At 36.7% G+C, this 23,896-nt stretch overlaps 1 protein-coding gene across 2 annotated transcripts in view; it reads right to left on the reverse strand.

Annotated features, from left to right (window-relative positions):
• TOX3 (TOX high mobility group box family member 3) overlaps positions 1-23,896 on the reverse strand; it is an 82,579-nt gene that overhangs the window by 20,290 nt on the left and 38,393 nt on the right. For both annotated transcript variants that reach the window (XM_075101595.1, XM_075101594.1), the window contains exon 2: positions 3,859-3,924. In XM_075101595.1, coding sequence (XP_074957696.1) covers positions 3,859-3,924 — 66 coding nt within the window. The remainder of the gene's footprint in view (positions 1-3,858; positions 3,925-23,896) is intronic.

Below are 23,896 nucleotides of genomic sequence, written 5' to 3' on the forward strand. Positions count from 1 at the left end.
TGCTTTCAGCAACCACCTCCAGACCTGCAGTCCAAGTCTTGTTTTGTTCTCAAATGCAAACTCTATATGCAACAAAATTTTTAAGTTTTGTATACTGAAGGATTTTGTGGATCATTCTGATTAAAGGTTTAAGTTTCATTATCATATGGCTTTAATGGAGTATCAGTATTAACAGTTTTTTAATGTGTACTTAATTAGCAACATCTGTCTGTTGTTAGTCTAAATATCAGCTACATTGGATTTGGCTGCATAACAAATTGCGACTTTATTGATATGTTAGTAAAATAGTACAAACTGCTTACATTACTCTTGTGCTTCATAAAATACTGACAATTTTGTAGTGCACACGCACACAATATTAATTCAGCAGTGACCATTTCGCATCTTTTGTTTCCTTTTTATCCACTAATTAACATGAAATATTACAATTCTGGTCTTTCTTTTCTTTTCTTTTCGATCCCAAAAGTACAATGCACCCTTTAAACAAGGGTTTGTAATTTGGAGAAGAGACACGTATAAAAGAGCGAGGGTGATTACAGCAGCTTCCAGTGCTTTCTGAGGCAAGCCAGCTTTGTTTGAACAGTAGGTTTGTTACAAACTAAACACCTGTTAAGATGCCTTGAGCAAAACATTTACTGCCAGTTATCTTCAGGGTTTGTGCGTGTTTGTATGTGTGCATGTGTCTGTCAAAGATAATCTTTTATTCAAGGAGAGTCTGTATCTGGCTTCAACACTGCTGACTTTATTTGGGAAACAAATGAGCTATGCTTATTCAAATTTCTTGCAAGTTAAGTGAACTTTCATGTATTATTTCAGGTCCACTGCTACTTAATAATAGAAATTCAGTGCTTGAAATTAGGCCATTTTAAATGTACCCAAATCAGGACAGTCTTGATCAAATTGGGCAGTTGGCAATCCTAAAATAGGCACTCTTGTCTTGTTCTGGACATGCAAGGCTGCTCAGGGATTTGTTTGTTTGCATTAGTTCAGGATTCGTGTTGGGGGAAGGGAATTGTTTTATGTATTCTTTACATTGTTTGAAAGAGTGACTTAATGCCTGTTAATTTAAAAATGATATGTTCAGTGAAAGATCTCATTAACTGCTGCAAATTGTCATCCTTCAAACTGTTAATGATGATATAAATTAATAACCGCTTGAGAGAAGATGGAAACTGAAACTCAAGAAAAATCTTTGCTTGCATATAGAACCTGTCAGCTGTCATTATTGGTCTCACACCAGAAATGATGAGGTCCCAGATTGCTGCGGTCTGCAGTACCATCAGAGTCTGCTGAGACTCTACCCATCTCACTCAAACTGCAAGACTGTAACTTAATTCTGGATGTGAAAGCTGGGCCTGGATTAGGGAGACATTTACCTTCCCCACTGCTATATTACAAAAGGTGTGAATTTTTCTTCCTGTGGACCACGTAGCTCACAAACACAAAGGATGGATTGGCCAGAAGTGGGTGTCTAATGAAGATAACCTTATGGCTGCATTTGCAGTTATTTTGGCACTAATGTGGTCTAGTAACAGATGCAACTGTAATTTGTGACTCATTTGCTACCCCATTACTGCTTAATGAAATCTAACGTATCCCATTAACAATACGGATAAACACTCATTCTTGATATGTGGCATTTGGCTGTTTTCATTACCACTGTAATTAACACTTGAAATATTATTTCAATAAATATTTAAGGTGCTCTAAAATGGGTCGTAGTAATTATGACATAGAGTCAGAAAACAAAGCAACTGTGTGGCTTCTAAGCCTGAATGTGCTCTAGGATTACACTCTTAAGGCATTACTTACAGGAATAAAATGGGCTTCTAGCTAAGCAGTGCCCAGGCCCAAAGTCATAGTGAGAAAGCTGCATTCATGTTATGTAAAAACACTATAATTAAATACATTGTAATGCAGTAATTGCAAAGTTAGGTTCATGCTTTAATGTGAACACCTACACTTAATCATATTTTTATTCCTTGTTCAAGCAAAAGAATTTGGTGAAATCAGTATCATTATAGTATCTTTGACCCTCTCTTTACTTGACATATTTATGCAATAGTAGCAATTAAAAGAACTGGATCTTTTTTTCCTCATCTAACAGAATAACTCTAGAACAGCTGTATAAATAAATAACACAGCTAGACAATAATAAAATATTTTACTTAGAAAAGTAGTATTCATCTTAATACTTATAGCTTTCTACAAATGGGAGAGTAAATTCATGAATACCTTAACATTTTTTAAGTGTTTAAGTCTCACAACATAACTTGTCCAAATACGTATATACCATTTTTTAAAAACATGTAACAGTCCTAAGATTGAGTATAAAACAGATGTAATCTAAGAAGAAAGCAAGCCCCTTAGTGAAGTAGTCTTAAATCCAAACCACTGGGCCATTCAGTCCGTGAAAAAAGCCTGAATAGTATGCAATTTGGGATTGCAGAAAGGTGTTGTTATGACAAAAAGATGGTATAACATTTGCGGGATTTATCTTACCAATCACATTTTTTAAAGTTACTAACTTTTCAAATATTTATATCTTACACAATTTTTTAAAAAACTCTCTGCATGGTTAAATGCCATCTGTACTGAAATGTTCAAAACATTTGTTCCTTTTGATAAAAATGCAAATCTGGAGAACTGTTGTATCAACATATAACAGCCAATGTCTGACACGGTGAATTATCACAGCTGGAATTAAATTGTCTCTGAACAGCTGCTGGCAGCAGAGCTTTCATCAATGTTTGATTCAAATGTAGGAAAGAAATTCTACAGAAAGAAACATCGTGTTGTCATTACAGATGGGGTTTGTGTTCATTATCACAAATAACACTGGAGCTAGTGCCAAACAATATTCCCCTATCTAAGCAGTCTTGCTGAGTAAAAAGATATGGTGACCATTGTATAAATGATTCATAAAATACGACTCTTAATTCTAACCTTCGTATTTGTTGTTACACCCTTCTGCTTATTTTTCCTGAGATCACTTTTTTAAAACTGCACAAGAATACCTGCAACTGAATCATCACTTACCACTTGTAAAATCAAGGCCAGTTTTCTAACCTTTCCTCATGTTGGGAAGATGCCCCCTATTGAAATACTTAGTTCTTGTTCTCCATATTACTAGGCACATTGCTGGACAGTGCATCTTGCACCTTCCATCCTTCCCGTTAGAATAAAAGCTGTTGGTTTTTAGTGATGAGCAAAAAAAGGTGTTTTTGTCTGGAGCTGGGGTCAGCATTAGCATGCTGCTAATCTATTAACTGGCTGTAAGGCAGCACCCCTGTAACAAATACAAGGAGACTGCAGACCTTTCTTTTGTTTCCATTCTCTTTAAAGGCAGTGATCAAACACATCCCCTCCATAGCCCAGACAGCCTTGACCAGCCCGGCCCCTGGGTTTGTTCTCGATCCTGGTCAGAAGTTTCCTTCACACAGCACATACGCTTCAGGCAACGAAGTAGCTTTTGGCTATCTTATACGAGTATTAAGAACCCAAATTAAAATATTTGTATCTAAAACAAAAATTAGCACATTAGCTAGTAATGACTATTACTAAGCTTGCTTTCAAACTGTACACCTACTGTGCTTTTTGTTTCCTTCTGTTAATAAATTTTTTCACACAAAGCATATTTGTTTCTATTGACATGCTATGTAAGTAACAGCCTTATGGACAGCTAAATTGACTAGTAATGGAGAACTGTCAGGTTATTTTCTTTCTCGTTAAAGTCTTTATTTTGTGCTCCATAAAACACAGAAATCCAGCACTTCACTCGTCATCCATTCAAAGTCTGTTAAATTATCACAGCAAACAGCAGAATATGAGCATAGATAAAAAAAGAAAAACATCTACCTCATTTGCAGCAAGAAATGCATTATTTGCCTCTGCCATGTTCATGTAGTTGTTATTGTTTCCAAACTGAAAGAAAAATAAATATTTTGATTTTAATGCATACCATGAGAAACTTTTCCTTACCCCATCACTGACATAGAAAAAGTTGAAAAAAAACCAACAACAAAAACAAAACAACAAACAGGTAAGATGTAATTTTGCAGATGTTCTTTGAAGTCAGAACTAGATTGGATTCAGCATTATCATTATTATTATTACATACTCTGCATCCCCAGGTCTGTACATGGAAGATATCCAAGTATATCTCTTCAACTTTCTCTGTCCACGTAGCAAAGCCACCCCACAGACCCAGAGGTGACTTTGGAAATTACGTGTCCATTGGAAAGAGACTGTTCTCCAGAAAAGACATTTCAACTCTGCTACATCTTTTCTCGCATGCATTATAATATTTCTGCAGATGATTCTGATCTGGAGGACTGCTGCAGCTAGAACTAGCTGGCATATTACTATTCCAAGTAGTCCTGGTTTTAAAGAGATGAAGGTCAATAAGGGAAGAATGAGAATCTGCAGCATTGTTCTTAAAGGCCCATTCTTTCCACAAAATTAAAAAGCCAAACAATCTCCGTTTGTCTGTCCTTCATTCCAGTTTAGCTCCCATGCCACCAGTGAACATTAACACCAGAAGAGTTTGCAAGTCAGAGAAGCTGTATCACATTGAGACCCTGAGATCTACCCAGGGTGGAATGGGCCAAGTGTCCACTTGCTCCCACTGAGGTGCAACTCCTCTTACACAGAAATGATCTGAAAGGATCTGCTTGGATGCCATAGAGTCATTGCCTCCAAATTCCCAAGTATAAACATCTGTTGAAGAAAATAGGTACTTTTCCTTTTACAGACTGAGCACAGAAAAGAAAGGTATTATCAACATTTGGTTAATTGGCATTTAATGTGCCTTATTCCCTTAAACAGCACTTCCAAAAAGCAGGTAGTCTGTTAACTATTTCTGCATGTGTACCTGGAGCAGGCAGGTGCCTAGAGTCTTTGCTTCAAGGAACAGACACCATGCATGTCATGCAGCTACCACTAAACCACTAAAATCAGAGGCTTCCACATCAGGCACAATGCATGCTGCACAGAGTATCACATGCTGGAAAAGTCCCTGTGCTGACCCTACAATGCCTTGTTACATCACTGCTGCTAAAGCATTCTTCCCTTAACTCCCATTTTCAAGTTCTGTAAAGCAAAATTTTTTTCAGGAAGGCTTTGTTTTATCTTGCCAGATCTTGATAGACCTGCCCCCACCCCAAACCACAACAGCAAACACCACCACCACCAGCATAAGCTCTGCGACATGTGCATGAGAATGGGTAACCATGCACTTGCACAGATTGTTCTTTCCAAGCAAGAAACTGTTGGGCTTTCAGAGCAGCTGAACCTGTCCTGAAATGAAAAACACTTTGCTCCACCTCAATTTGCTACTGCAGGACTTGGTGCCTGACTGCTTTTAGCAGGGAAGTGTTTCAGAGCCTGACTCCCTCCAGTTCCCCCATCACCCTACAGCAGTGGAGAAGCCAGTGTGATCCTTTCAAGAAAGCTTTTTCCCTGAAAACTCCAAAATCCATTTCTGAAAATAAGACCTAAAGTTAAAGGGGGGGGGGGGGGGAAGAAATCCCAAACCAGAAGGAAGCTATAGTGATAGAGGATGAAAAAAGGAAGATGGACACAAAGAATTGGAGCCTTGTGTACCTGATGAATTCTCTGATTGACAAAACAGGCCATCAACAAAATCAGAAGACAGTCATGAGGAGGAAGGAATATGAGATGAGATTCTTCATTCTGAAGTATGAAATTCCATTTGTGTACTTAACATGCTGAATCTTTCAACCTATAACACGTTAAGCAACAAAGGCCTTAACACAATATGTAGGCTGCCTCATAGCTATTAAAACTTCGTTATCCACAGCTATGCAGATACTCAAGTAATGTCATCCATTTTTTAAAAGTCCAGATGTCACCCATTTTTGGAGATTAAAAAATTCAAATTAAACTGCACATTCAAATTACTGTTTTGGCACATAAGGATGTGTATGTGTGGATTTGTTGCACAAAGACGTAGTACTTGAGCTCAACAGCGAGATTGACAGGATATATTTTTTTCATGTCAGTTAGTGGCAAACTAACTAAATCCTTTTACATTAAAAACTCAAATGGCTCCAACAGAGCTGTTCTTCTACAGTAACAAAAAAAAAAAAGAAGAAATCAGATTTTCAAATTGTACCTAAGTGCAAAGGTAAAATAGGCAAGTATAGCTCTAACATTGGATAAGTAAGTGGGAACAAACCCTATCCTATTTTAATGAGTTTAGCATCCTAGGGGCTCCAGTGCCTCAAAATGGAAATGTAGCTGATTTATACCTTGAAGAGTAAAATTCTACATTGTTTTGATCTACATACATTCCTCACGCCACAGCTACTCCTATTCTGATTGCCAAGTGGTTTTCTTCCTTTTTGTTTTATTACAGTAAAACAAAGGGGAAAGTGACAACATAATTTTCCACTTTATTAAGACCGTGGAAGCAAATGATGTAACAAGGAATCTCAAAGCTAAAAGTTACAAGTACATATCCGTAGACTCATTCAGTTCTTGGGCTACAGTATTCAAGACCCTATTGTGTTTGGCTCAGGCACTGATGTCAGAACGTGGCATATTTAGGCTTTTGTTAGTATGGATCATAATAAATATTATTTAAATTAAATTTTTGTCTCTGAATTAGAAATCCATTGAAGGCACACAACAATTATCAATGAGTATTTCTAAGATTAAAATTCCTTATTATCTAATGGTACCTATAACAACAAAAGAAAATAAAATGGTTATTATCTTAAGGACCTAAACAATTCAAAAAACAAATTAAGCTTAGAGTGAAATAAGAACTGGGTTAGAAATCCTCTTCTGAACAGTTAGTCTGCGAATGTAATTACTGAAGAAACTACAGCTAATCAGCTGTGAATTGTATCCATTAATTAGTATTTGCCCTGGAGAAATGAGAAAAATCAGTAACAATGTTAACACTGCAATGCACTGATGAGTACTGAAACACAGGGCCGTCAGCATTTAGTCAAGCAGGTGGCTCCAATGGTCCAAGTAATTTAAAAAGCTCTCACCTGAAGTGCAGAGCTGGAATTACAAAGCACTTCTTGCATATCTTTGTATCTATATAAGGCTATAATTAATGGCTTTTAATTTAGAAACACTTTGTGATCAGCTGGGAACAGTTATAAATCAGTCTAAATAGAACAAGGGGTTCTTGTCTATTTTAGCAAAATAATTTGGAAAAGATGTTTTTTGTGAAATAACTTGTTACAGCCACCATTTTTCTCCATTCATTTTCTAGAGGATCCCTTGCCCAGACCCCTCAATAAACATCTCAGAGCATTCCTATAGTTGACAGCAGGCATTCAAATTAAAGGCAAGATCCAGAAATTTGGTCTGCCCAGGTGTATTCCTGTGGGGTCTTACCTGATGGGTTTCCCTGGGACAGAAAGAGAGTAAGATGGAGCACCTAGTCCAGCCATCTTTTTGTTTTGTGCTGGCATTGGGATGGTTTGCAAATTACTTAGCCATAGCAATTAGCAAGGTTTTGTGTAAACTTTCACAGCTAAAGATCTCAGAGCACCCTCAGCCTGTAAATACGAAAGAATAAAATCTTTTCAGCTTCCTTTGGCAACACATAGAGTTGCATTACAAACTACTATTTCTTTCCTTTGATTTCAGGAGCTCAACAAACTCGACCTTAAGTTTCGATAAATATATTAAGCACGAGTACCACAACTTACTGCCAGAGCAAACCAGCAGGAACCACACACATATGCTGATTTCATTAAATGGATTGCAGACAAACAAAACCTCTTCTGAACTTGTTGTGAATCACAGCTTTCATTCTTCATGCAAATCACTACATTAAAACTATGACTCTGTTCTTTTTTGTTGCAAGAGCCCTGGAGTCTTGGCCCTAGTGAAATCCATACCAACTGACATGAAGACTGTAATAAGAGAGACTAGATGTTTGCTTACTAATACCTCGTTCAAAGACTGTCAAGAAAATTGCTTATTTCTAAAATACCTTCCTGAATCTCTTACCTTTGACTACCAAACCTGAAGCCCAACATCTAGCTTTATTCATCTTTTCTAGGAAGGGTGTATATTTGCAATGCTAAGGGAAAAATTAATGCCCTCTATTCCTTCCTCAACGCATGCCCTAATGAAGACCAAATCAACTCCTGCCCAAGATTGAGGATATAAAAACTTTATCACTGCCACACTTCTACAAACTGCACCTTTTCATAGAGCAAACCTCCTACGCCAGATGTTACAATACTGGTTTGCAAATCAAGGGATTCGCCACTTTGAATCAGCACAGCACAATGCTACTTGGGTTTTCAAGCTACCCTTTGCACTCACTAGAGCTTAAAAATTGATTGGTGATGAAAGCTGAGACTAATGGACGGTTGTTTTAAGAAAGAAGTCCGATATGATTAACATCACAGAAAACCTTGGCAGTTCAGCATAAAAATCAGTGACTAAAATGTCCAGAGTCTGAATTCCTAGTGAAAAAAGTCTTCAGAAAGTCTCAAAAGGTTAAATAGTGGCTACTGTCTGGGCTCTTCTTTTGCAACTGTGATGAGTCAAAAGCCATAGCAAGAAATAAAACAAGCAAAAGAGAAGTTTATACAACGAAACCCTAATATTAAAAAAGCATAAAAAGTAAAGCCAATAACTAATTTTGAAGGTGTTATCGACACACAGAATAACATTTTGGGTCCATAAAAGTTAATGGGAATTTTGCTACTGATTTTAATGGAGAAATCATTTTCCTTACAACATTCAGTCATTAGTATTTATTACAACTTTCTACGTTTCTGTCTTTAAATCAACTCAGTTGTGGCACAACTCTAATCTGAAAAACATTAGAATTCACACCCACTATTCATTTCCTAAGAAGTGCAAACACAGAAATACATAAGTAACTTACAACCAGACACAGAGGAGCCCAGACTTTTGTTTGAGCATCTCAATGGAACAAAAATGAATTTTTAACATACTAGCATTTTTATGCTTAACAGTAAAATTAATCAGGAAAATATATCTGATTTTCCAAATAATTCTTTTTATAATAATGCTGCTTAATTTAATAGTGCAACCAGAAGGAAGAAGAAGCCATTGGGAGGGTTACTGTTCCAGCACAGAATACCACCAAAACCATGGAATGTGAATAAATGTCCCAAATGAAAAATTCAATCAAAATATACCCAGGACAGGGATGAAACACATTTTATCTTTTTCTCATAACTAAACTGGAGACTTACATTTTGCTTACAAGGAATGATTGCAATTCTGTACTCAAAAACATATCATATATCTGAGAATAAATAAAAAAATTAATAGCGTTATTACAGAATCCACTCTTTTTTTTTATTAAAGAAAGCCCTATCCCAACCCTTACTGCAAAACAGAATTCAGACTTACTTATCATGACACTAACAGTTCTTTCATAATTATTAGTTAATGTTTAGTCAAAACATACGTTTAAAGTTTCTTGGGATAGTATCTCCAGACAAAATTCTCACTGGCTTGATGCTGAACTATTGCCAGCAGAACTAGAACTAGCTCTAAACTAGTTTTGTCACAACACACCACATCCACTTGCGTATCTATTTTAGATAGTTACACATCCAAATGCTATCATTTCTGATGCCAGTTTATTGCGTATGGAAAATGGTAGCCTCAATTGATCACGTTTACAGTATTTCTGGAATAAAATTAGAAGATGTATTTTTAAAAATATTGTCATTAATAAAATAATTTTTCATGGTGTGAGCATGCTCAATTTTTTAATATATAGAATAATATCCACTTGAACAAATGTATATTATGGCATGGATCTCAGTTCTATCTTCATACTTGGCAAATGAATTCCTCTGAGGTTACACTATCCTTATGAGTAAAAAGAGAGATAACGATCCCAAAAGATGTAATTACAGACCAAAACTAAATTACTTTGCAGGTCTAAGTACTGTAGCTTAGTAATTTCACCGGAGAACATCTTCACTGCATTTGGACAGATTTGATTTTGCTGCCTGACCAATAATTACAGCTCTGGCAAATACAATGTCTGATAAGGACATCAATTAAGAATGAGCATTGTGTTATTTAAAAAAAAAAAAATTCATCATGTTCACAGCCTGTCTGATTGAATGAAATGCCAAATTAAATTAATGGAGATTGCTAAGTCTAACTGGCTGGTGGGGAACCATGCAGAAAGTGGGACAGCATAGACAATAAACTCTCTGTAATTAAAAGATGAGAAGCTGGACTAATGCTACTTCAGCCTGATTACTCCAAACAAAACAATATACACTAAAATTATTCTGGCAACAAAAGTAGATGGAGTAGGAGGAGGGTTGGGAGAGGGGGCTTTTTTTTTTTTTTTTTTATTTAATACTGTCAACTATCACCATCTATGCCCAGCAGTGTCCTCATCAGATATATTAAATTAAATATTGGGGTTTTTCTCATCAGGAAACAGAATTTATTTTCTCAATGAATGTAAAAATAACACATGAGAATTCTCCAATCATTTCTGTTCTATATGATAACCAGCTGATCTCTGTAGAGGCTTTACTTTTAAGTATGATGTGTTCATAGCAGGAGCAGAGTGTTCTTTTCTGGAAGAGCAAGTCCTTCATGGCAGTTTTGGTACTTCAGAAACAGTAGGTGGTATTCATATTATTTTATAAAATACAAATATTCTATTTTATGTTTGCTACTAGAAACAATGAGGCAGATTTTACTAGCTGGTTCACTGACGCAATATCACTAAAATTGTTAGGTATTTATGTTGTTGCAAGTGTATAAGGCATCTTTTAAAACCTGAATTTTAAAATCTTGTAAATAAAGAAGTAATTTTATCTCAGAATGAATGTATCCTCGATTTTGACACTACATAGCTACCCATGGAAATTTCTGTACTCCTCTGGTAGGATGCTAATATTTTGGAAGAAATAGCACGCACTGCCAGATGCAAGAAGTATTATTTACCATAGAAAAAATGCAGCTATTTGAGGTTAAGGATTGAGTCACTGAGTATAAAGGAGACGCAGAGTTGGACCAGATGTAGTCAAAAGGCTGTCCGTTTGGGTCAGCCTTTGACCAAATGTCAGTAAGCAGATAATGTATCCCAGTTACATTAAAGATCAAACAGCTATGTGTGTGTGTGCACAAGGGTATGGATACATGCACAGAGACAATACTTTTGTCAGCAAAAGATACAATTTTTGAAGAATTCCGTGAAGTACTGGAACACTGGGTAACATGCATTATATATGCCAAGTTTATACTTGAGCCTTTCCATTCATATTCTCACAGGAAATTTACTATTAGTGATTATTACAGGATAGTATGACAGAAATAAGCTGACTGAGACAGATTACAGCATTATTCTTCTTTTCAGTAGATAATATCTTCTGGAAGTGGGTTCACTTCCTGCTAGGTTCTGCCTACAGATCTTCTAGAAAACATATGTGTGTGAAAAACTAGCCGGGAAGTGTTAGCCTTGGTGATTTCAGACACCAGAACCTCCTACATGACACTTATTTCTCTCCATTTCTTCCACATCAGGATTCTCTAAGACACCATATTAGGATCCTGCAATAATCAGGAGGAAATGCAGGCCCCATTGAAAAGAAAACAAGTTCCTGTAAGGGCTTTCACACCAGAAAGCATGATTTGCCTAAGAACACATCACTGATGAGCAACTAGCCCGCAACAGACAGGAGCACAAAATGTTAAAATAAATGTATCTAAGTACCCAGTTTTGCAGTCACATCCCCAGTGCTGAATTTTAGGCAAATGAATAAATCTCATTAGTGGTTCATTAATTATTGAATCTGTACATAAGTATCTGTACGACCATACATTTGACAGTCTTCTGATATTTAAAATCTTAAAAGCCTTTAATTCAGGGGACCATTTAGATTCCAATTTTTGAGTCTGCCGCACTAATTGTTATATATATGTTTATAAATGTGTGTCCATGCATGTATATACGTTTACACACGTGTTCTCTACCCTTTGCTTAGAGGCAAAAAAATCTCAGTGGGATAAAATACTTGAGCAAGATCCTAAAGAAAACACGACATTTATATTTTATTTATATATCCTCAAAACTCCATCAGGCACACTGCTTGCAGATAGTACAGATTTAAAAGTTTTAGGAAAGCAATTAGAATGAAAATATTTGAAGTTACTTTAGAAGCTTTCAGGCAGCAAATAAAAACTTTGACAATAACAATAAAAAGCACTGACTTAATCTCTCTAATTCCAGCCAAACTCTTTAATATGAACTCTTTCAATGAATTCCATGGCCAAAAGCAGTAACTGAATGATATTTTGCCAAGTGTGATACTGTACGAGTCTTAGGAACAATAATGAAAGGATTATTTAATGGTCTCGTGTTAGATATTTTCAGATCTCTTAAGAAGAATACAGTCTATAAAAGTTTTTATATGCAAGAAGTAACTTTGCATGAATATGCACAGTATTATTTTCTGTTGACTGACAGTCAAGGCAATTCAATATCTGCCAGATTTTTAACACTACTTCTTCCACATTTAAATGCATAAATATCAAAAGGTGGTCCAAAGTGCAGTCCTGGTCCCAGTATTTATACAAGATTAAGGTGCTGTAAAATTAGTCTGAATCTTGAAAGTTCTCTCCAAGACAAACATACCAAATATTTTGCTGTTACATGTTCAAAGAGTTTCAATTTACCATTTTGGCTCTTTGTAGACAAGAATGGATTTTCCATTCCACCCACATTGCTACATTCAAAGGTAGTAAAACAGAGAATCAAACAGGGATTCTGGGTACATCTCTGCATCCACTTACATGTACTAAGACTACTTTTCCTCTGTACAAGGCAATACAAATATCAAACTTAGGCCAACTCACTAAGGTTCACATAAAGACTCAACAAGATCTACAGATGTTACTTCAAAGAGTTCTGAAGTACATTCGCTATCAACACACCCTTTTGGTGCCTGAAGCTTAAAATACAGGAAGAGACCAAATGTTAAGATAAACACATTCGGTAACAAAGCTAAGGAGAGGCCACTGTAGTTTAAGTATTTGTTTAAAAAATATATGAATACTTAAAGAACATGTTTTTCTTTTTTTGCTTTCTAACCTAGAGGTGTTTGTGGTGATGAACTACGAAATTATTTTCATGATCACTCTCATGAGTATGTACTCATTGCTGGAATAAACCTGATTAGACATAAATGTCATGGGAGGAATATATTGCTCAAATGCAAAAAGAATGAACTTATATGACTAAGTGTCTTGTTTATATATATTTTTCTACAACTTTGCTGCAATTTGTATTGCACGTGAGAAAGGTCTTCTCAAATATGCAGTTTCACAGGATCCATTCAATGTATGTATTTTACGAGTTCCATTTCTCTAAACAGCTCAAATTATACATAAAATCCTATTTCTGATGACACCAGAGGGCAGATGGTAGTTAAATTGTGCTTTTTTTCCACAAGAGCTCTAAAGAGCTCAAGCAAGAGTAAAGCACAATTGCTCCCCTTCTGCGGCCCTGTGAGGGGGTGGAAATGTCTCTGTACTCCATGACGTTTAACAAATGGAAGATGACCAACAGCCTCTTAGATTGGCCTCAACATGTACATGTTGTACTGCAAAATAACTTGCAAGAGAGACCTAAACCAAATCTATGGACCTGATTCTGGGGCTGACCCTCCAATCCACCTTCCCGCACCCCTCCAGGCTGTGGTAGGAGCACCGATGGCAGCACTTGGTGCCCTGACTGGAGGCTGCTAGCTCGTGCCCCACTCAGGGACAGCAGTTCTCCAGCACACATGGAATCTGAAAGCCAGCGAGGTCATGAGAGAGAGCAGCACCATGCCCCCTCCTGCCCTAATACACCAAGGTCAGTATTAAGGGTCCTTCTTTAACTCCCCCTCAGCAGGCATATAAGACAACTCCACACCTCTATTTGAGTATCCTTTTACCTCCAACAGTTTATTTTTAACTTCTGTAAGGGATATTTTTATAGGTTCTTTTCAGGGGAAAATGCATAAATACAGAACAGTTTTTGCCATATGAATACTTCTGTTTCACCTTCCACTTGAGGCATTAAGTTCATAAAAGCAAGGTGTTAATCATGTCTACCCCCCTCCATTTATTTTATGTAAACTGTCTAAGCAAAGCATTGAATCTAAGCGTTTCTTAACATGATTACAGCATTTTATTCTTAAAATCTCAATAAATAGTTTTATATCACTATATCCAAGATTACTGTAACATTTTCTCACATGAATTTAAAGTGATATGATTATACTGCAATTGGGCTGTAAGTAGCTTTTCTTAGAATCTTATATCAAATTTCACTCCAGTGAAAATTGTAAATTCCATTCTAGACTGTGATTCAGCCCTACTACAGTAGCAAATTATATCAAGGTTTAAATATAAAATTGACAGAGAGAGGGTGAAGCAGATGTAGACATTTTATAATAATCATAGTGGAGGATCAGTCAAGACACCCTCAGGCTAAAATCAATACATGCAAAAAATCTTAAATATCTCAGCTCTCAGTCATGTTGATTCCATGGGTTCCTGTGATTTTTTTCTGAAATTAAGTACTTTCCACTTTAGAAATACTAATCATAATCAAGTAGAAAAATAACGTTTTTTTAAAGTCTACATTAACACTACTTCATTATAGGCAAGGCTGTACAAAGCAAACTGTCTATTGCAAAGACAGCCTGCTCTTATTACACACATATCCAGATGAGAAACAGAGAAAAGCCACCCAGAAATACACCAACTCCAGCAGTAGAGATGGTTGCCCTCAACCAAAGCTCTAAGCTGCAGCATGCAATCAGCAGTGCCCTTCTATGAGGGGAAGAGCAGGAAAGCACAGATGAAGCTCAAGCATTTCATACGCTAACCCTGTAAGAACAGGGGTCATACAAGAAAATGACTGACAGGCAAAAGATTTGGGAATTTTCCTCAGGTTTGGAAAAACACTACATTTGGAAAAAGTTACGTGTATCGATATAATGTAGGTTATAGACGCATTTTGGAAACAGGCACATAAAAAAACAGGAGGAAGCAATGTGTTATCTTACATCAACCTTAAACCTGGAGGATTTCTCCACTATTTCTAGTTGGGGCTGAGTTACAAGTCCCACAGCTGGGAGGCCTCTGGAGAGTCTTCAGCAACAACTAACTTTATTTAAACATGCAAGATTGAATTGGATGCAACGCTCTGCAATAACAGTAGAGGAGAATTAAATTTAAGAGTGGGAAAATCCCTCATGCTAGCTTCTATTCCTAATTTATGCCACTGAGACTAATCAAGCTTAATTTATCTATCTTTAGCTTCCCACTGATTCATTCCAACCTAAAGGCAGTGTTTTGGGCAGCAGAAACTTTATTTTGTAGGTGAGTAACCTACTTTAATTGCGTTTTCATCCATTACTACAGTGTAGCAATCTCTTCATTTAATTGGGTCACTGTATTTCTTCTTGTAAGTGGGCACAGAAATTACTTCTGGTATTGATTGCAGTCCCCGAGGTTCTGCCGAGAGTTGAGGACACACAAAGGGTACATGGTAAATTCCATTTATGACAAGTGAAATGAATAAAGTTTCACTCAAAACCTTCACTCCCAGTAATAAAAAAAACCAACAAACAAAAATCCTAACGTTAAAATACTGAAATCTTATATTAAGCAAATTGATGCCAGTTAAGTAAAATCAGGTTGCTCTGTTTATAGTGTTATTTCAAATGCAACCTGACCGATAGCCTCACACATACAGCACCATTACGAAAGCCAGGCCTCCCAAGTCATCAGGTGATCTTCAGCACTGATGTTTCAAAATACTAATGACTAATTTAGCATTAGAATTAAGTGCATATTAAAAAGCACACCAGGCATCTCAGGAATGTAGTATCTCCTCATAATTTTCAGATGCCAAAGAAAAAACAATATTTTTTTAATATAAGATGAAAAATGGTATTTAAAGCTCTCTTGAATAGTCAAATACTACATTTCATGTCTTGATGTAAGCAAGCCTGAGCTTTGATACATGTAAATTCTTGAGTTTCTTTTCTTGAGGTATAAGAGACATCAGATCCTAGTGGCATTTCTGCTGCCAAGCTGTTCCACAGCTCACAATTCATGCTCTGGAAATATTCTGCTAATTTAGTGGACTAAGGCAATTCAGTGTCTTATGCTATTCACACCAAAGGTGTGCAAGAAGTCGAATGCTTCTTAGCTGATTTTAAAATAATCAGATTTAGCTTTAGAATGAATTCAAACCAGATGTATAAATTAGCTTTAATCTCTTTATGAACTTTTTTTGTCTGAATGTTCAGACACTATGCAAGATACTCCTAAGAATACCTGTTAATTACAAGCCAGGTTAATAATTGGAGGTCAAATGGAAAAGTCACGAGTTTATATTAATCTAGCACTCTCAAGTTTTCCTTATCAGCTGATAGCATGATGGTGAACTGAGGTCTACAGCATTTCTTTGGGGGTCTCAGAGACACCCAAGTCTTGACACAAATGATTCTGATGGAACCAAGTAATACTTTGTACCATAACCATGTGCTCCAGACAGGCAGATGCCTGCTACAGCTGGCTGCAAACTACGGAGCGTTCTCTCATTTTTATTTTATGTCTCAAACCTTACAATTCTACCCCACTTTTAGAACAGAAAATTTTCCAGATATCATAAATCTTTGCATAGTACAAGTGAGACCTGGACTCAGTGCACTCTCAGAAAATCCTGTGTAGTCGGGTTTTTTTCCTGGGTAGGGTTAAAGCCGTCTCATTACTATACTATTTTTTACATCACATAAGAACTTTAGCCAAGTTTTACAACACAGAGAGATTATGTTTCTGTGATATCAAAGTTGCATAAGAGTTGAGAACTACTAATCCCATGTCCAGTTCTGATGAGCAAGTAAAATGATGCAAAACCATGCAAGGGAGCATGAAACATGAAAATTGCTTTGTATGTTCACAGTAAGAACAAATCACAGGATATCCACAGGGCTGGTTGCTTTATTGTCTGTAAAAGTGGGGAGATTTTGCTCTGCCATAAAATTTCTCAGTCATTTTTTCCACCTGAATTGGGAGACACCGCACACTGTTAGTGTGAATGCAACGAAGAAGGCAAGAACAGAGGAATCACACATGATATTCTGGCAGCTCTCTTGCCACTAAAAGAGGAAAATACCAACTAAGGGTGGGGAAATAATTAGTGAGTCACATTAAAATCTAATTGGTATTATAAATCATTCTTTAAAATATTATAAAAAATAATTCTAGGTGCTCATATAAATATTGTCCAGTGATTTTTAGACTTAAAAAAATGCAAACCCAAACCAAACTTTCCTCAAGATATTGGTTTTGCCTGTAATTGCTTGCCCAATCTGCCCTGAAATTATTACTACAATTCTCCAGTGAAAGAGTTTTCCTTTGGTAATCAAAACAAGGCTGCTAAATGGTATTTTCAAACCTTGTTAAGAACAACATAAAAATACATATGTATTTTAATGGGAGAACTGAGTTGTCAAATATTATATACATAGTCTGGTTTTGAGAGGAATAAAATGATGTACAAGTGCTGGGTACAAGGCAGAGAAAGGGTGGATGAAATGCCCATAGAAAGGTATAGTAAGACAATGATTATCAGAGCAGGGTAATAAAAACTAGCTTATCAGATAGAAAAGATAAACTGAAAACTGGTAAGAGAAGAGGGATGAAAATAAACTCTGAGTAAAGATTAACACAAAGCAAAGGAGAGGTATTAAAAATTAAAAGATTAATAAGTTGGTGATATCTTGTAAAACAGGATTTTTCATATAAACATCATTTTTTCATGTTTTGAAGAATAGGACTGGTAGTAACAGTAAATATGAAATTTAAATTATTCTATAATTCCAGACCACTGATAGTTGTAGAGAAAAAGGTCATTTTCCTTTGTCTCCCATACAGCCTTATGGTTTTGCCTTCCAAACAGCATAGAACAGTTGTCCAAGCTCACATATATCCATGGGAACTCTGGGTAACATGCCACAATGATCCTTCACACATCTCTGTGCAGGACCTTCCTTCCCACCAACTGAAACCAACAGCGATAGATTATAACTGACACAGGAGTCTCTTCCAGTGCTATAATCTTACCTTCTTCCAACCATATATACAAACCACACCTCTGCTTCTATATACATATACCAAAACCCCAAACGCCCACACCTCTCATGAAATCAAAACACAAACAATTTTTGTAGGGTCATCTAGGAAAACCAGAAATCTGCAGTGGTACTTACCAGGAAGCAAAAGGGTGAATGATTATTTGCCAACATAAAACAGACTGTACCATTTGATTCAGGTGGCGGTGGTGGTTGTGTGCTATATTCCAGTAACTGGACTATCATCTGTAGCTAAACTAGCTACTATAGAAAAAATAAAAGGGCTATCAATTTTCATGTCAACATATAAATATATCATCATCTGATATAAGAAAAAAGTTTCTACCATGTTGTAATATTTAACCACGCAAATGTGAAAAGGGGTTAGAGAGTGAGTGAGGGTGCATGTGTTGATTGTGTTCCTTACAGCGATGTATACACTAAATGCTTCATAAACAGAACACTAAATTGAAAGAATACCCAACCTCTCTAAATTTGGCAAGTCTCTGTAAAGCCTTCACCATTCTCAAATGCAAATTCACTTCCTCCTGTGTTCACTCCTGCTACATTTTGCTCCATAAACATAAATTTGGGGAAGTCCCTTTCTGGTTTCTTTATCCCCTCCAAAACATAACTCATGCTGCTGGCTCCGTAACCCCTGTCTCCTTCGGAGACATAGAATGGTGTTCAGCTTGGGAATATCACAGTGCTTCAACCTCATTAATGGATTTTTTTATTATCAGAATCTAAAAATGGCAATTTTACACACTCCCCTCACACCAGAAGTTCCCGGGTCATCTAAACAGAGTCACTGATATTTAGAATGATCATCAACAGTGAAGGAGATTTACAGTATCTCGAGCTTCCACAAAATGGTTATATGCGGGATTCAATTCCAGCTATCAGCAGCAGCAGCAGTAGGAACCAAACTAAAGGACATCCCAGTGACTCAAAGTCACAATGTCAGCACTGCCACCTGCAGCCACACTGTTAAGTGAACTCAAGTTCCAAAGATCTAGTGCATCATGCTTCAAGCCTCCATCTACTTGTTTATTTAGGAATTCACTCTATAATTCAGTATCCCTTTGCTTATGCCGATACAACTGGTTTCGAGGTCCCACTGCAAAACTGAAGCACTGAACTCATTAGGATTTGGGGAGGTAAATGCAATTAAAGTTCCTTTTGCATCTGGGGCAGGAACAAGGAGTGGAGGAAGGAACTCCTTAAGCTAGCTATAATGACAATCCTGGCACCTGATCAAACCACATATTTATTTACCAATAGAAACAGGCAAATTTTCAGTAATCATCTTGCTGGCTACAGGGCACTTTTTTGAAAAAGTCAGCTTTTACAGAGAAGCTAAATTATTAGACAACTGGCCTGGAAGGGACATGCTAGACATTTAGAAATCTTATTTACTCATTTAATTACGTCAGATATTCTGTATGCAATTCAATCCTGACTAAGCAATAAAATGCAGATGACCTAATGGAAGCCATGATGATTAAGATTTGTACAACCAGTAGATAAATTATGCTTTGCTGTTGTGTACTACCGAGCAGCTTACAGGACAGAAGCAGGATTAGTTCAGGACAAGGGACATTATACATGTAAGAGTTAAAGCTTAAGAAAAGAGATCTGGCTTATATCAAGTTGACACTTCAGATAAGAGACTGCATTACAACAGGTTATAGTTGCAAAAATAATTTTGATTGGCATATCATTTATACTAACTACTGCTTGGAACCCACTCAGAATATGCAGTGTACTATAAACTGTTCGGAAATATATCTGTGTATTGTTCAATATTTACAATGTGCTTTATTTTGTAAATATAAAACCTGGCAGAAAATTGTAGAGTATTAAAAATAGTTCTGCTTAAAAAGAATACCCTTCTCCCTATAAAAAGAAGTATTTCACTAACAGCAGTTTATAATTTTGTTCAAAAACGTTCACAGTGAAGCTAAATAAACTCTCAATGGGAAAAATTTGATTGCTTTGTTCAGCTGCTCAAACAGATTTCTATCTCTACTTATTTGCATATTTCTGAATATTCTCTTTCAGGCCCAGACCATTTTTGTTAGCAAAATCAATTTTCTGTTGGACAAAAAGTGAGATTTGGTCTAATGATTTTAAGCTTTTAAATAAACATGAACCGAATGGTGTAAAGAGCTCTCCTTCAAGAAAACATCCTTGCTGTTTGGAAGGAAAAGAATTCTTTGCATTCACAGATATCAATTGACAGCAACAGATTTTAACATGAAGAGAAAAAAAAATATACAAGGGCAAAACAAAAAGAGCTGCAACCTAATTATGTAGCTACAACACAGACTGATGCTAAGTTTAATTTTTAAGGAACATTGCATCCATACATCCATATACAAAATGTAAGAAACATTATGATATAAAAGCTTTATTATTGATTTTCCAAAGCTCAAACAATACTCATGTTTATGAAATCGTTTCCTTCACACCTGAAGAAAAGGATTGTTCTAAAATCCTCAGTTCTGCAGAATCCTTAGCAAACACCAACCAAATGCAATTTTTTCTAGGTCTGTTCAGCTCTGCTAATAGTTACTGTTTGCACAACTGTAACTAAGTACATTACCAACTAGTTGTTCAATCTATATAAGTTTAAGAAACACACATTGCCAAGAAGTGACTCATATATCAGTCTATTATACGCTACAGAGCTGACTGTATTAAACAAATCACTTTCCCTACAGCTGAAGAATAGAAGCTATATACAGAGCAGAGGTTATTGTCTAATTTAAATCTTGGCTCCCTTCCCAGAGCTGTACAAGATTCCAATTTGTGGAAATGTTACTCTCTGCTAGTGCCAGAAAGGCTACAGAAAATGGTATTGGGTGCCTTCCAGAAATATGTCTGCAAAACGCCAATCAACAAGTCACTAAAGATTAACAGTATGACTGTACCAAATTAATTTAAATTATAGAAACATATGGCTAGGATGTTTGCACTGCACTTAACACAACACCTGCTTCACAAACAGCTAAATTTCCTTCCACAGTATAAAATAGTATATGTCAAACACCTTGAACCTAATTCCTATAAATCCGGGGGGGAGAAATCAGTTAATAAACAGTAACCAGGGGTTACCACTATTAGCTACAAGCCACCATTTTGCAATGGTTGGATCCCTTCTTTACTTAAAATTTTACATCAACCCAGATTAAGTGGTCTTTTCCCACCATAGAAGTAGTAATTAGCAGCGACAGAAATGAGGGAAAAAAGATGACAGAAATTAACATCTTTATATTCCATTTTAGAAATCCAAATTTTAAGCTGATTTCGCTAAAATACTTCCAGTCTTATAACAGTCCTTCAAATACAGTGTTATTTTATCTTTTTTTTATATACATATACACAGATATATATATATGTAGGGAGAGATATATAAAGTTGACATTGTTAAGCAAAAGTCACTCCTGAAAGGCACTAGAAGCTCATGAAAAGTTACAAGATTAAAAATCACACACCAAAAGTAAAATATTTTATACTTCTTTGATGTGGTTTTTTATTATTTTTATAAAGCTCCTTAATATAATCACATCATCAAATAAAAAAAATTAAAAATATTTTCATGTTAGTGTATGCCATATTTCAGCTGAAGAAGAGCTGCTTTATGTTTCTCTCCACTGCTTTTCTATTATTGCCTAGCTAATGAAAATACCTCAAACAAATGTTCTACAAGACCAATAAATATTAAAGTTGCCCTATCCATCTGGAAGAAATGAGAACAATACTGCTCACTTTTAGCCCAAATATGACACTGATAAATGAACCCATGAGATTCCATCACACTTTCAGCAACCTGGGCTAAGTGCCCACCACGTGATTCTTGTACCAGCAATTTTCTCCATTCATCTTCATTAGGCAGTCACTTGACCTGCCTCCTAACATCCCTGTCAGATTTGAACCTTCAGAGGGCTTGTTGTACTTTCTAACAATGTACTCTAAAATCCGTGTTCCCTTTTGGAAAAAAGCTCAGATTAACATAAAAGAATACATGAGCCATTTCTTCTGAGAGAGAACCATCAGACGCTAGTCATGATTAAAAAAGGAGATCACAGCACCATATGTGTGAGAATGGGAACAGCAGTGTTCCTACAGCCCAGAACCGACAACACAGACTGGCAGAAAGCACTAGTGGGCAGAGGAATCACCCTTTCGGCCATCAAAAGACAATTGCACATTCAAACAGGAATGTACATAACCTCTTGCCACATATGAAACACCCTCCATTTCCTCCCTCAATCACTGCTTGAAGCAAGCTGGAACAAGCAGCCATAGAATTCTTAACCTAACATAATAAGAGTGCTTCATCACATTATTTTCTTTTTCAACAGTATAATAACAACAGCACTGATTTGATTATTCTGTAATAGTGAAAATGAGTACCAATTCAATATGAATTTGCCAGTATAATAAAAAGCTCCTAACAGGATTCTTAGACACCTCCTAGAATCACTGTTTATAACTTTATGATCACTTAGGGAAATCAGAAAGGCTAAAGGCACCAAAAGGCATTAAGCTTTTGACATTAAAACTAGCTCAGACATTCATGCAGTTGCAATACCTTCGTTATGGTAGATCCACAATGTTTATATGACAAACATCCGATGTACTGACTCTGATTTTCTATTGCACACAAGCTGCTTATCTTTCTTCTTTCAAAGAAGTCTTTAGAATTATAAATATCGTAGACTGCCACGGTAATGTAGCAATTAAAATACACCCACATAGATTTCTCTTAGGCGGTGAGTTCTTCAACCCTTTTTCATGTTGATCAGGTTTTACATGAGTGGTTCCTACAGCTGCTAAGCACACCAGCGACTTACTCATCCAGGAAAACATTGGTGAATGCAAGCAAAGATGGCAGAATCAAACAGAAAATACTCATTTATGATACAGAGGTGAGATGGATTTCACTGTGATCACCAGAAGATGACCAGAGATGACTTTTACACAAACTAAATAGAGTCCTTTCATGAACAGATACTTCAGTCATGTTAAATTGGATTTATAGCACTAATGCTTTTCTTTTTAAAAACATTCAAACTGTATCTGACTTCAAGGGAAAACATAGAATCATTAAGGTTGGAAAAGACCTCTAGGATCATCAAGTCCAACCATCAACCCAATAATACCACGTCTCCTAAACCATGTCCCAAAGTGCAACATCTCCACGTCTTTTAAATACCTCCAGGGATGGTGACTCCACCACCTCCCTGGGCAGCCTGTTCCAATGCCTGACCACTCAGGCAATCTAAAACTCCCCTCATGCAGCTTGAAGCTGTCTCCTCTTGTCCTATCACTAGTGTCCTGGAAGAAGAGACCAACACCCACCTCCCTACAACCTCCTTTCAGGTAGTTTTAGAGAGCAATAAGGTCTCCTCTCAGCCTCCTCTTCTCCAGTCTAAACAACCCCAATTCCCTCAGCTGCTCCTCATAAGACTTGCTCTCCAGACCCTTCACCAGCTTCATTGCCCTTCTCTGGACACGCTCCAGCAACTCAACGTCCCTCTTGTACTGGGGGGCCCAAAACTAAACACAGCATTCAAGGTGTGGCCTCACCAGTGCTGTGTACAGAGGCACGATCCCTGCCCTGCTTCTGCTGGCCACATTATTCCTGATACAAGCCAGGATGCTATTGGCCTTCTTGGCCACCTGGGCACACTGCTGGCTCATGTTCAGACAGCTGTTAACCAACACCTCCAGGTCCTTCT

This window comes from Phalacrocorax aristotelis, chromosome 8 (assembly GCF_949628215.1).
Source record: "Phalacrocorax aristotelis chromosome 8, bGulAri2.1, whole genome shotgun sequence".
Taxonomy (NCBI): Eukaryota; Metazoa; Chordata; class Aves; order Suliformes; family Phalacrocoracidae; genus Phalacrocorax; species Phalacrocorax aristotelis.